The sequence below is a fragment of the Numida meleagris genome, chromosome 5 (assembly GCF_002078875.1).
Source record: "Numida meleagris isolate 19003 breed g44 Domestic line chromosome 5, NumMel1.0, whole genome shotgun sequence".
NCBI classification, from domain to species: Eukaryota; Metazoa; Chordata; class Aves; order Galliformes; family Numididae; genus Numida; species Numida meleagris.
This window is the reverse complement of record NC_034413.1, coordinates 24,216,350-24,231,836: the sequence shown is the minus strand read 5'-3', so window position 1 is coordinate 24,231,836 and position 15,487 is coordinate 24,216,350. Positions and strand designations below refer to the sequence as shown.

The window sequence follows — 15,487 nt, the reverse complement described above, 5'->3', positions numbered from 1 at the left end:
CCACAAGTCTCTAAATTTATGCTTTATTTCTGTGTCTCCTTGGAAATACAAGAGGAAATTTGCAGACAATGCTATGCTACTGTGACTTTACACGGAGACTTCTCCATATGTAGGACCGACTGGAGCAGCCTCTGCGCTGCAGCCTGGCCAGCAGTGGTGACTGCTACCTTCATGCCCTGCACACATTGGGAAGCATTGCAGCTATGTGCAGGCATACTCAGTGACTCCAACCGTGCAGCTAGCGGTTCCTTCCACTATATTGTGAAATAAGCATCTTATTATATTTCTTGGCATGTGAAATACAACTGCATGACTCTTAAACTGTACATACCATTTTCAATTGGCCCGTAGTGCCAATGTAGATGAGGCGAAGTTGAATTATAACGAAACATACCTTGTTAGCCCTAAGTGAGGAGCTAATGATTTCAGATGAGCTTAAGGGGAAGCATACTTGTCTCTAGTCAGCTAGGCAGAATGACTGTACTTAACTTAGATCATTATCAGCAAAACAAACTTTCATAGCAGCTTAAAAGAATATATTTCTAGCAAGAAATTTCTTGTTTTAAGATCCCGTACAACCCTTTATAAAACAAAGTAAAATCAAAAAATACTCCATGAAAAGGAATTTTTCATCTCAAAATGCATTAAGAATATATAAATATATCTATCGCAACTGGAAGATGCAGGTTGCTGTCCTACAGGACTAGAAATGAGAAACAAATGCAAAACACAGCTTACATGAATAAGTCATCTTTACTGAAAACTAAGTACTGAAAAATATTTAATTCACTGTCACGTGTGGGTATTTTGTGTATGTTAGAGATATATTTTTGCTTACTTGTCTTCTAGTGTGCAGTGTCTACTTCTAAATTCTCCTTCTAGATAGACAACTTACAACATTGTGCTAGGGGTGGGTAAATCTGTGCTATTGCTACTCTGTTCATATTTTCACAGTATCTTTTGTATTTTTGCTAGCAGATCATTGGAATATTTAAATATAACCAGCAAACATTTATGAATAATTTATTTATGAATGATCCCACTAACTTCAGGGGAGTACTTAGTTATACGAAGTCAGATGCAGCAGAATTGAACAGCTGTCCCCTTAGGTTTTCTAATTAATATTTTAAATACTTTTATACAACTTTGCAGTACAATAGTGTTCTTTTTATCAGAATGATAGCTTAAGCAGAAAAAGTGAATGTCAATTCATTCATCTCAGAGGAGGCCACAAGGATGCTCAGAGGTCTGGAAGCACCTCTCCCATAAAGAAAGGCTGAGGGAGATGGACTTGTTCAGCCTGAAGAAGGCTCTGGGGAGACCTCATTGCAGCCTTCCAGTACTTGAAATAAGCTTATAAACAGGAGAGAGACTGACATTTTATATAGGCATATAGTGACAGGACAAGGGGGAATGGCTTTAAACTAAAAGAGAGGAGACTGAAGTTAGGTATTAGGAGGAAATTCTTTACTCAGAGGGCAGTGAGGCGCTGGCACAGCAGCCCAGAGAAGCTGTGGGTGCCCCATCCCTGAAGGCATTCAGGGCCAGGTTGGATGGGGCCGTGGGCACCTGGTCTGGTGGGAGGTGTCCCTGCCCGTGGCGTGGGGGCTGGGAACAGACAATCTTCTAGACCTGCTCCATCCCAAACCATTTTGTGGTTCTGTCATCCTGGACAATCAGCATCTTGATTACAGGGTTTGCTGAAAATTGATACCTAGGAGGCGATGCTGCTAAAATTCATATTTGTATCTATTTTATTATAAAGCTGTAAGTGTAGCTGCAGTAGGAGATACAGGGCTTTTAGGTGGACTGAATTTGGAAGCAGCATTTTGAAATTATTAGCAATCTTGTTTGTTGTTTGTTTTTTTTTAAATACAGTAGAAGTACCCTTTTTGAAATATGTTGCAAGGCTCAATATAAAATCAAAGTAGTTTACTTTTGCTATATGTTTTTGAGGACGACTTAAAATGGCCATTTTAGCGGACTGTAGAGATTTGTATACATTTTGCTTGACATACTGTAAATAAAACCAAATGACTGCAAAATTATGTACCTCATGTTCATGGGACAGGTTTTTTTAATTTCTGTTATACCAAACAGGCTCATGTCTGCAGATTAAAATCTGCAACGCCAGTACATTTTTCTGAGTACTCTGGAGAAGTTTGTAGAATTTAACATGAAAACAGTTTCCTTGTGCTGACTGAAAGGACACATGAGATTCACCCTTTTCCTCACCTGTTCCAACTCAAAGCACAGGCCAGGTGAACCGTGTAAGCTCTGTTGGTATTTTGAAAAAGCTGGCAGAAATTTTTAGAAATATTCCCTCCAACCTGTACTTTAGATGAGTCATTTGTTCCCTTTGAGTTCACATTGCTCAGGGCAGCCAAGTACCTAAGTATTTCTGGCACTGATGGAAATAGCATCTGCACATCACTTTTTTTCCCATGTGGGAAGTATATTTACTTATTTAACTGGGAACTGAAACAAAATCCTCACCTTTATGTCTTGCAGAAATACAGAACAAATAGGAAAAACTTCAAGGGAAACATTTGCAAAAATAGTGTGCAAAGATTAGACATAAGAAGCTGTCAAATTATTTCATATTACAAATACTTGAAGGTAGCAAACTATTTCATAACAATGTTTAAGTCAAAATTATTTGGATTGGGGAATACTGGTTCAGAATTATTTAGTAAGCTGCACTTAGTGTAGGTATTTATGTCTTGCAACAACTATGTGTATTTTATATGCAGAATCTATGTCTATTATTAGTGAAATTTTTCACAGGAATTAATGGCTGAAACAACTGTGTCACACGCTGAAGTTCAAAAACAGACAATACTTTCTCTATCCACTGTTATTTCATTATCTCACTCACCTATTGTAGAGCAATGTAGCTTCCCATCTCCCAGCTGAATACCACTGCTGGAGATAGTTGATGAACACAAATTCTTAATTAAGGAAGAATTAAAAAAAAAAAAAATTTAGTGCCTTAGTTGCTTAGGCTAATAAAAAATTCCCATAAAAAATGTGAAAAGGACTGGATGAAACAAAAAGTTGCCACAAATGCCATTTCTTCTTTTTTTTTTCTTCTCACCCACAGATCTCTCAGGAAAAAAAAACCCATATAATGGGCTTAATGTTCAGTGCCATTTATATTAAAAGTATTCTGACAGTGTTCTGAATTGTGCTGTGCCAGTGAAAATCACCATCATACCCTAACTGAACCCCCTGTGTATATATAAGCCGTATCTCTTTGCTGTACACAAGCATTGCACAACCCACTAACTGGTAGTACAAAGAGAAGGTCACTCTGCTTAGTGCTTGTCCAAAGCCAGGACAGAATAGAATATGATATCTAAAAGTGAAGTTGTTTAAATTCTAACACAGCACTTCATATCACCATTTTTATAAAATAAAAATCTGTGTTAGGGTTTTGGCAGTCTGACTCTCGTTTCTGAAATCACAGAGTTTAATGGAAACATAAAGTTTGTACACAAAACAACATCTGAAAACAGCTAAATTGGATTGTACGTGACAGGAGCAAGCTTTGGTAGAACTGGATTATTTAGAATAATCATCACAATGTTAACAACGAGCCACTCGGGATTTACATCCCAACATTTGTAGCAAAACAAAAGTTATCTTTAACCATATTAGATTACAAATAAAGACAAAAATAGTGCTGATCAGTTACTCTTCCACATAGAACACATGACCCATAGTCAGACCATTCTCCTAAATACCAAGTCAGTGTTGCAGGCACACATTTTTATATTTCACCTTAACAAATTCAGATGACATTTTCTTGGTATGGGTTCATTAACAGTAGAGTAATAGACCACTTTTACTGTGCAAGTGTTGCTTACTCATAACTTTTGAGATAACTGGTTCATTTGGAGCTATGTCACGGCAGTGTTCTGTGCATGGCAGTGTATCCAATTCTGCCTGAGAGGAGGACTCCAACCCACTGAACATGACTGCAAACAAAATCTCTTTACTTTAATTCAGACTAAAAATTCCTATACAGTCCAAATTGAACTCGTAGAAGGAATTGTGATTGTACAAGGTCATACGTTTTAACATTAGTAAGATGTATATGACGGAAAATAAATTGTGTAAGATGAACACTCTTGATTGCCATCGGTCTATACAGCATATCTTGTATTAAATTTATCTCCATTGTGCTAAAGGTAAGAGCATTTAAGACCAATAAAACAAACTCTCTTCTCATTAAGACAAGACAATACATTTTACAAGACTTCAAATGTTGAATCTCAAGTGCTGTATTGAGTTACGTAATGTTTGCTTCTAAACCAAGATACAGGCTTCATTAGTGCCAACATCATTGTAACCCTTCTCATCTGATAGCAAGATCAGTAGCTTGGGAGCATATTTCCCCCCTCCCTTCCATTTATTTGTGCTTCCTACTTAGATCAAGTGGTCGTATGCAAACAGCCACTATAAAAGTAGCAGTTCAAGTACATTTTCCCATCCAGTAAGGTTGTAATATAGGATGGTTAATCTAAAAAACTGAGAATGAAGTGCAGAGCCATTTGCAGTGAGAAGTTGCCAAATGGAACCATATGCAAAGTGGCAATCTAAAAATCTACTGGAACTACAACTCTTATCCAGCTTGATATGCTTTCTGAAAGGGGAAATCACCAATTATAGATTTCAGCATGAATAACACACTTTAAAAACTACCAATAAAAGAATTTGCCAAACTAGAGGTTGTTGACTGTACAAAGAACGAGCCAATGGACTTTCCATTCTTTGCATGTTTGTTCCCCTCACGAGTCCATTACCTTTCACAAAGAAAATTTTAGCTATCAAACTTGTCCATAAATTTTGCCGCTGAGTGTGAAACCATCCAGTTAGCATATACACTATCATTTGCATATCTTGAAAACACAGAGTTAGTGCCATCGAATCTTGTGAGTGGAACGGGACTCTCCTCAGGCCAGTTCGGGTAAGACATGCCTAAAAATGAAAACAGATAATTTTTTCTGCACTGAAGAACCATAACTTCATGTGCAGACAGTAAGGCCCTTGGCAAAACTCCCTTCAATATTTTAAGCCAGTCCACTGGATTTTGTCCCAAATCAATTCATATAAATGATGGTTCAAAATCCCTGAAGCATAAATTCAGATGTAGGCAAGATCCTGAAAAAAATAAAGTGCTTTCTTGATTTAAAAAAAAAAAAAGTGCGCATGCACATGTGCATAATAAAAGCTAATAATTTTTCTTCTGATAAGACTCCAACTTTTCCATAAATTTCTTTTTTAATGATCGTCTAGCAATATATTGCTTTGTCAGAGGAAGTTCTTGCTGTACAGGAAGTGCTCCAAGAATTAATAAACCTATTTGGGACAGGATCCAAAGTTCATTCCAATGACAGAGTATTTCCACTTTAAACAGTTTCCTTTCCTTTGGCTTGAATGAGATTTTGGAGATACTCTCGTACCCTCACCAGGAATCCCCTGTTTAATTTTAGAAAATCCCAGGAGCACAACTTTGTGAAGTCCAACAAAGTCCTGAGCACTCATCTTGATTCAGCGTTTAAGCATGTATTTCAAGAATGTCATTATTTGCATCGATTCCAGTAATGCTTCTCAGGTGAGGCACACAGGACCACCACATTGGAAACAGAGTGCTTAGCACCATGTTGACCCCACTGTGCAAGGAGACACCTACACCAGGGTTGAGATTTTCAAAAACAGAAATCTCTGTTGCTTATTATGCATTCAGCATCTGCCATCAACCTCAGTGGCAGATTGTTCTGTTACTGCATTCTTTTTACAGTCTGGCCACTGAGTGTCCCAAAGTGAATGTGAACTGGGGGAAACCTATTAAGGAAAATTATAGCCGGGGTATACATTAATAATAGGCCCAAAGCCAGGTATATATGGTAATTTTTAAGCTAACAGATCCAACTTTTCAAAAGTCATACCGCCTGAAGAATGATTTTGAAAAATCTATAATGTGAGTATATGTCTAAAAACATGTAGAATATTTAATCAGGAGACAAAATGTAGGAGTTTTGGCAAGAACCATTTTTACTGTCCATCTCACCATCACAATATGAAAGCATATGTTCTTTTTAAAAACACTTGCTACATCCTTCAATCAGAATTTAGTACCAACATTTTCATAACAAACCAAAGGACGTGAAAACAGCTGAGTACTTGCAAAATGCCCATTGTCAATTCACTTTTCAAAGGACTTTACATGTTGACTTAGTCTGTATATAATACCTATATACAGTATTTTTACCTTCTGTATATAGTACTCTGATTTCTTTCTATGACACATTAAATAGACATTTCAGCTTATGGATCCAGAATGCGTTAACAGCAGCTGAAATTTAGAAATCCATCTTGATAAAGTAAAAACATTGCAGATGGGTTCTATCATTTAGCTGTGACAAAAAGTGATATAAAAAAAAAGTCTATTGCTTAAATTAGAGGTGCAGAATCTAACATACTTTAAATGCTCTTAGTTTCCCCCCCCCCCAAACAGGATAGTTCAATTAGATACTCATTAGCATTTTATATTTCCCCTGAGAATACTTCCCTGATCTTTTTTTTCTCTTATTGTATGATATCTAGTCATTTTACTTATTTTCACATCCTTTTAAAAATGTTTATTTTAAACACAGCTGCAAAATGACTAAAGGATGATCCTGATGCAAACTTTGACATTTACCAAAAGAAAAAAACAAACAAAAAAGCCCAAAAGAAGCTTCCAAGCAAATTTTGATTGGCTTCGTTCAGACAAGAAACACTGTAATGGGGTTACAGAGTCTGAGAACAGTGCAGAAGAGAAATCATTTTTTTTGTGTTGCTAGAATCTAGTAAAGGCATGTGAAATTCTACCATAGAGTTTGTTTTCAATCCATGTGGAAGGGAGGGTTCGAGGGAGGGGAGCATTATTACAGTCCACGAGAGGTGTCTCCTCTTCTGAGAGCCCATCATCATAAAGTAAGGAATCAGAAGGGGTGGAAGCCGCAAGATCTAAGTAGTCCTAAGAAACGAACGCATAAAAAGCTAGGTTAAAGTAAATGGCAGTGTTACTGCTTGTGTGTAAAGGCTACACATGCACCTTTGATAGTACTTCTAGCACCAGACTAGGCTTTCCTTTTCTGCAAGTATGGCACTTCTGGATACTTCCCTTACTTAATTCTTCACATCAATAAAATAACCAAGAAGCTTATGGGCTGTGCTAGCCGATTCCTTTGACCTTCAGTTTCTGTTATGCATTATGTATGTGAGTGTCCAAGACACATATATGCTTGAAGGAGAGGTACTCAGGTATTCTCATCATTTTACAAAAGCTATTACATAATTACACGGAAAATTAGAGCTGTGTAAATACTGCCAAATAAAGCTTTTGCTGTTCCAAAACTAAATATTTAGATTAACTGGAAAACTTCACAGGTTTACACTCACGCTGCTGAATATACAACAAATACAATTTTTCCTTTCAAAATGTTTTTTTTCCCTTTGAAAATTTACTGAATATTAACTTTAAAAAGGTAAATTTTAAAACTTTTTAACTTTAAAAAGGTAAATCAAATTTTTAAATTGATTTTTTTTTTAATTTTTCTTCATTCACAAGGGCAAGAGAAAAACAACAGATTTTTTTTCTGGCTCTGCTTTGGATTGGCTTTGGTTTTAATTATGCTGAACATGCCAGGAAATTTGCCAGCCTCTATAGTCCATCTTTGTCACTGGACATGGCGATCATAGGCTTGAAGTCACCAAAGCCACTCTACAAAGTAGTACTACTTCCAAAAATCTGCATGCATTTGAAAGAAATTAGGTATTTAAATGCCTTAAAACTTGCTTAAGAGTAATTACTAGTATTAAGAAAAAAGCAGATCATTAATTCTGTATACTCAAACTCAGATGATAAGAAAAGGTTTCAAAACCTCACGCTTGCTCACACTTACCCTACTCTTCACCATCATTTTCTCTAGTTCCTTGCTGATCTCAGCAAATGTTGGTCTTTTATCTGGTTCTTGCTTCCAGCAGCGCAACATCAGGTTGTACCTGTGATCCCCCACAAAATGGAAAAAAGTGGTCAAGATCCCGCTCAAATAATTTAAATACAGCTCTGACATGAAGGGCATTCAATTTACATCAATCTTTATGTAGTGTTTTCTGTTAAACATTCCCTCGAATTAACAACTGACATTGCAAGAATGGACTTCTATTTTCATGAGTGTTTATGAATTTAAATGATGATGTGCTTGGCTGTCCTTGTAGGACTGCAGCCTGAGGTCTCTCTCATTATCTCCACCTTTTCAGAGGACTATATCACATGTAGGCAGCACGGCAGATTTCAAATTAATTTTGCTTACATATGACTTTAAGAAATTTGTATATCATGGTTGTGCATGTGAAACTTGGAAGAGTTGTTATGTCAAAAAGCTGAACTTCACTGCTGATGTATAGCTGTGGAGAGGAAAAGGCTGGTTTAGCTGTACACAGAAGGCTGCAATTGTCCTCACAGAAACAACTCCCCCCAGATAGTTATCTTCTTCACTTGTTTAAATACTGAAAATTTTCCATAAACTTTTAAGAAAAGTGAAGCCTTTAGGATATACCATACCTAAGATTACTTGTACAAATTAACTTTTTTTTTTTGATTGCTTTAATTATTATCATTATTATTTCGTTATCTATTTTTATTCTAGGCTTCGGAAGTGTAACTCTCCAACCCAGGGTGCCACTCCTGTTTTCAAGGCTAAGCAATCTAGTCAGAAAAGTGTTCTACTTGAGGAAGTAACTGACTACAAGAACAACAGCAAGCTCTTGAAGAGCATTGTGTTTTTTCCCTCATTCCTGATCTTTCTCTTACTTGACTCTTGCTTGGATAAGGTGGAGAATGCAATTTAAGAAAATGATCCCTCAAAGGGCTCTAGAAGATTGTCAGAAAAAATTCCAATAAATAAATAAATAAAATAAATATATTTTTTTTATATATAAAATAATATAAATAAAATAACCCAGAATATCTAAACTAGTCAGAAAACCATGATATGGCTTGAATAGAAAGAAAACCTCAGACATGGTCAGCTTGCCTAACCTAAGAAGCATCAATGCTTCCAATATATTGGGGGAAAAAGGTCTTATTCCCTGCTGAGATGGGACAAATAAACAAAAAATACTTGCTGGAGGATATTTGCAAGTGAAACTTGTAAACTTCTATTCTGCCTCTAATTCAGAAACCCTTAATAGTTTTTCACCATGAACAGTATACAAGCAAAAATGATAATTATATATTGTATTTTCTTAGCCCAGATGTGACCAAAGCATCCTTCATATTAAAAACCAGTCAAGGGAAACACCATAGTGATTATAGGCTGTTAATTTTCTAAAAAAAAAACCTAAGCATGACCAGATTTGCAGGCCAAACATAAAATCACGTATCATTTCCAAACACTGTGGAAGAACCTGGAGAAGGAGATATTTCACACTCAGAGTGTTTTAATAAATAAACCAATACAACGCAAATTGTCTCCAAACAGAAAAGGAATTGCACTGGGCTAATCAAGTCACAGAAAATTTATGTCTTCTAGGGTAAAGACTCCTGAGTATCTTTTCTCCTGTGTAATGCCAGGACAAGTAGACAATTAACACCAGCAACTGTGCATAGAACATCTATGTTATTTGTTGGAACATATCGGAAAAAAAAAAAACAACATTTTCTTCAGTGTTTCAGCTACCACTGATTCATGAAATTCTCATTCTCACTCCAAGCTTGAATATTCAAATGGCTTTGCTAAGAATAGTCAAATTGTTTTCACTGATTGGCAAAACGTGTTATTCAATAGCCCACAAATATTTTGGATGTAGCTGCAAGCATTCAGTTGGTAATTCTTTTCCTTTGTTTTACTGTTCATTAATTTCATTACATTCTTTTGAGTAGTACTTATTTTGATTCTAAGATAGACAGAAAAAGTGGTATTTATTCACTTTTTATTTATTCATTAAACTCAAGGGATGTTTTATGAACCTAATCAAATCAAGAACTACTTACATTTCTTCACTGCAGTTTTCTGGTCTCTCCATTCTATAGCCTGTTTTTAGGAGGTTAAAGAGTCTTTCAGGAGCAATACCTGGGTAGGGATTGCCTCCCAAAGTTACAATCTCCCAGAGCAGAACTCCAAACGACCACCTGAAAAAGAAAAAATGAGCAGTAGTAAGTTTCAAGAGCCCGGTTTGGCTCTCACCCAATAAATCTCTTCCGAGTGTTTTGAGAACCCAACCAAATTCTAGACATTGCTGAGCCAGTGGGTCCATACAGATGCATAAAGGGACACATTGATTCATAAATTCCACTCATTACAAAGATTAGGAACCAAGATAGCAGAGACAAGGGATTCCTCTCCTTTATCCATTGGCAAAAGCTAAACACGTCCCAGGAAGGCCCATCTCTGTAGACAGCAGAAAGAGCAAGTACTCCACTCAGTGCCCTAGCACAAAAGCTGCTTCTTGCGCTGCACACTGCTTCTGGAGGTGTCTCTATTTTCCATTGGCTATGCCGAAATTAGCACTTGTAGTCCCCATCAGTCATAATTGTCTAAATTTACAGAAGCTGGTTTATCCATTTACCAAGGGACTGGTTTGCCATCTTAAATATGAAGTCGTATTTCTTTACATGCACAATGTGTTTATTTCAGTCATGAGCAGCACCTTTGACGTCAGCTGCTCTGTGAGACCATGAAAGCAAAGGAAATAATCTATAATGGAAGAATCAGATGGCTAAAATACAATTTAACACAGAACAGAAAACAGAAGAAGCTGAACGGAAGGAATGGTGAATTTTTTAATCTGTTTTATTGATGAAGTCAAAGGCAAAAAAAGATATTTTTTCAGTGAGCTGAGAATATTTAGATTAAATTAGTCCATCTTGGAGGACAAGGCAAGAGAACAGAGGCAAAAATAGTTTTTCTTCCTCTGTTGGAAGCTTATTCCAGACACAAAAAAAGCTACAGATTGCTGGAATCCGCTTGACCAACAGAACTTGCCAAAATTTGGATGTTCAAAATGAAGGAAGCCAGCCAATAGCGTCCTTCACTTAAAGAGGCTACTCAATGGGATGCACCTGAAAGCAAAATTACATATAATTTATAACAAATATTAGCTTTTGTCCTCTTCATTGGTGGGTAATTTTTGGGATGGCTCCACTTTTAAGAAGATTTAATGAAGGGTTACACTCTTAATTGCAAACCTAAGGGAGATGTCAAATTCCTTTTGAAAATTTCATTTCAAAATTTTAGCTACACAGCTCACATCTTTCTGACTACGGTGACCCAGAAGTATATTAATAATACCTCCAAAATGAGCAGAGAAGCCAAACAACTGCTTTCACACAGTCCCAAATGGTGTGCAGCAGCTTTTCTCTCCGATGCCATTAATTTAATTAATTTTTAATCACTCTGCACATTCTTGAAAGCTAATGAATATTTATAGCATTTTTATATACTTTATTAATACATTGCCTCACGCCCTTTTTAAAGTCAATTATGCTCTGCCTTCAGGTTGTAATATGGCACGTTATTAATTCAAATAAAACCTGGTAGTGTGGCAGATTATTTATTTTTCAAGTCCACCACTTCTGCTTAAGAAGAATTTTTCAGAATGTGGGAGGAGGGATCAGATGAGCGATTTCTTAATTAACTCAAGTTACTTAGTAAATGGGCTTCCTAGAATAGAACACAATAGAATTCTGCAATGTTTTTGAGTTGTTACACAAAGCGTGGGAAGAGAAATGGGAAATTAAAAAAATTCCCATTACACTATCTATTGATGAATAAAATTAACAATCGGAAAAGAAAAAATTAATGTGAACAGGCAGACAGCAAACTAGCTCTCCACTGATGTCACTGACCTCTGAATCAAAAAAGGATTTTGTAAATGCTGGCAAGTGGTACTGTTATTAAGTACAGCTAACCACTAACTACACAGAAGGGCTTTAGAAGGAAGAAACTGGAAAATGGAATTATAGAGCATGAGAAAAAAATAGCACACTGGAATGGCTGTTGACTATATTCATATATGTTCACCTAAAATATAATTGCATCATCACAAACAATAAGGAATATTCATAAGTAATATTTCCATTGAGTGTGATTCTCTAACACTAAAAGTAGCCCACAGCAAGGGGTTGGAACTGTGAGATCTTAAAGGTCCCTTCCAACTCAGCCACTTTGTGGCTCTGTATGATTGCGTGAATAGCAGTGAAACAATCAGCAATCCACAAAGAGGCAGTTACATGGCAACACAAACTGTTCCCCCCCTAAACCTGTTTTGCAGAGTATAATATTAATTGAAATATATATATATATGTATATGCTAGGATTTTTTTTTAATTTTTAAAATTCTCTGGGAAAACTCACTGTAAAGAAGCAGGTTAGCACAACAGATAATATGAGAAGGGAAAAAAAAAAAAGAAAAACCTTTAGACAGGCCTAATTAGAAGAGACATTCTCCCAAGGGTTGCACCTATTTTTTTCTTTTCTTAATCCAAATGAAAAAAAACTTAAATGGAAATACTGAGCAAATTCATTTTGTAGGGAACTTTCAAGTCAAGAAAAATACTGTATTTCACTGAAACTGTTCTGACCTGCAGAGAAATGAGTAAAAGGTGAATAAAAAGTAAATATTGAAAGGTTCCCATCTGCAGATATTGTTCTTATCAAAGTGTTTTCCTCCACAGTGAAATGTCATTGAGATCTGTATGTTTTACGCCATTTGAGTTCAATGAAAATAGCGCATTAGTCAGATTCTCTTCCAAGGGGTATTTGGAAGCTATCCAAAATGCTACCTGGCAGAAAATCAGGCGCAACTACTGCTGCTTTTGCAGTCCCTTGGAGATTTTTCTCCTAAATAAGTAACACTTTGTTTTACAGTGTCTGCCTGCAGTCTGGTCACAACCACTATTCATCCCAGGGAGAAACGAATATGAAAGGATGTGATCCTAAGTTAAACGTGTACAACCACTCCTCTGTTAGGCTTCTTCCTCATCAGACAGTGAGAACAGCCTAGCTGTAGTAGTTCTGCAACCCTGTCATCAGTGGTGAGGAAGGAGCACATCTTCAGGAATTTAGTTTCCCTAATCATGCACATGAGCTTGGCACTGGAACCAGACTGCTCTCCTAAAGTGTAAGCTGGCTGTCATTACAATTAATTGGAATAATGTCACTGACTTGAACAGAAGTGAAGTCAGACATAAAACCACTCCCTATCCACCCTGTCCGGTATCTGCCGGCAGGTGTTAAACACAAGCAATGAATGAGCACTGGGTATAGTGGGTTCAACTGTTGTCACTGACAACTAAGACTAGTGATTTTTGTCTTCACAGGTGATTGCGTCACATGCACAGCTGCAACCCCTGTTGAATTTGGCAGGAATTATGTATCTAAATAACTTTTATAATTTTTCCTCAGATTTAATAAATAAAAAACAAAACATGCATCGATGACAGGAAATGGAGCCATCCAGGCTGTGTTCTTTATGTCTCTGTTTAAGCATTAAGAGCTTTGGCTACTATGTACATTATTGTTAATTCCTCCCCTATCTCCTTAAGCAAATGCATAAACCATAAAGAATGATAGAAATTACACTTACACATCACTTTGTGTTGTGTAGATATGATCAAATAGGGATTCTATGGCCATCCATTTAACAGGTATCCGACCCTAAAAAAAAATACATATATAGATACAGATAATTGGTCAGAGAATCATGCTTCTAAGAGGAATATTAACCTATTAACGACCTTTTTTTTTTTTTTAACTGTAACAGATACTTTATTCATACTTTAATCGTTTTCCAAGGGACAGAATGATTTAGCATTGCATAAGAAAAAGTGAAGAGAATAACTGTAAGATTTTTGTAAAATCACTGAATTTCATTCTTCACACAAGCTGACAGATCTGTTAAGCTCTGTAGTGATAAGTGTCTCTGAAGTAAAGAGAAAATATCCATTCACTACATGAACATCCCAAGAAATAAACTGCATTTATGCAAATGCATCATTCGCAAAATACCAAACAATCAGTACACAGAACATGTGCATCAGAATTGCTAACTGCATGTGGCAAAGCCCTTTTTATGTATGATCACATCTTCAAAAGGTCATTTTCTTTACAACTTATTTTGACTTATGAAACATTCACACAAACAGCACTGTTAACTGAAAAAAAAACCAACAAAACCACACAACAGGAAGAGCTAAAGATAAGATTTGCAGTATGATAGAACTATTTTCATAAAATGATACAATTTTCACATGGAAAAATTTCTGTTGGCAACTCTTCCATATTGAGTCATAGGGGGAACTGAACCAACACTACTGATCTTATAAACAGTCCGTAGAAAGCAGTGTTAGCAAATTTCACATCACAGTCTGTGACACATAAATGCTGTTCTCCTGATGTCAATGACAGTATGCAAACATGCAGAAAGCAGGGTTTGGCTTGCTGTATTTGACAATATTTTGATCACTTTTTTAAAAGAATAAACAAATGGCTAGTTTTAATTCATCATCTTCATCTCAAAGCTATTATCCCCAAGTTTTTTTTTTGTTTTTTTTTTTTTGAGTAGTGATGTGATTCAACAACAAGAGGACCTCATCATCTTTCCAACAATTTTCCTTTCCAAAGTCTTACAGGGGATTTCCAACAAATTTAATTTCCAAAATCCTACAGGAGAAACAATATGATGATACGATTGAATGATACAATGATGTGGTGGATGCCCTGTTCCTGGAGGCATTCAGCGTCAGGCTGGACAGGATCCTGAGCACATGGATTGAGCTGTAGATGTCCCTGTTCACTGGAGGGAAGTTGGACTAGATGACCTTTAAGGGTCTCTTCCAACTCAAACAGTTCTATGATACTATGCTATATGGTACGCTGAATGCTGCTGTGAGCAGACAGAACTGCATCTAGACACTTGATCATAATTTGCTATGGCAGGCAAAATAAAATTGCATTAAATAATCTTTGACAGGAAGCATTAGCAGATTCCATAGTCTGTGATCTACCATGCTGATTAAGACTCGGTATCTTTCATACGTATGGAAGAATTTGTAGGAGGGGTTTTGCTTCAAGTCATCAATATAGATGTGATAATTCCCCAAAATAAGACTTTGTAGAAATTGAATCTAGTCTTTAAACCCTGCTCTGGTTTGAGGTTTTTTTGGTTTTTTTTTTTTAAATGTGTGCCTTATTTGTTCATATTTTTAATTAGGAAGAGAGAGAAAAATGGTGGATTTCTTCTTTTCTTCTTTTCAAGCAGTATGCTGGGGAATTGGATAAATGAGAAGGCCCACCTCATTTAAAAATGGGCTGCGCTCTACCTGTGAATAGGTTAATGAGTACATCTCCTGCAATAAAAAAGGGTGGCACTGTTCTACATTTGCTAACACATACTACTTTTTAAGCGTCCTGCCTGTGTAAAACCTCCAGCT

The 15,487-nt window shown here is 36.4% G+C and overlaps 1 protein-coding gene across 4 annotated transcripts in view; it reads right to left on the bottom strand.

Moving 5' to 3' along the window:
- RET (ret proto-oncogene) overlaps window positions 3,450-15,487 on the bottom strand; it is a 96,107-nt gene continuing 84,069 nt past the window's right edge. For all 4 annotated transcript variants that reach the window (XM_021398313.1, XM_021398314.1, XM_021398315.1 and 1 more), the window contains 5 exons: window positions 13,642-13,712; window positions 10,049-10,186; window positions 7,956-8,055; window positions 6,880-7,027; window positions 3,450-4,983 (listed from right to left, as the gene is read on the bottom strand). In XM_021398313.1, the coding sequence (XP_021253988.1) occupies window positions 4,826-4,983; window positions 6,880-7,027; window positions 7,956-8,055; window positions 10,049-10,186; window positions 13,642-13,712 (615 nt within the window). In that variant the 3' untranslated portion in view covers window positions 3,450-4,825. The remainder of the gene's footprint in view (window positions 4,984-6,879; window positions 7,028-7,955; window positions 8,056-10,048; window positions 10,187-13,641; window positions 13,713-15,487) is intronic.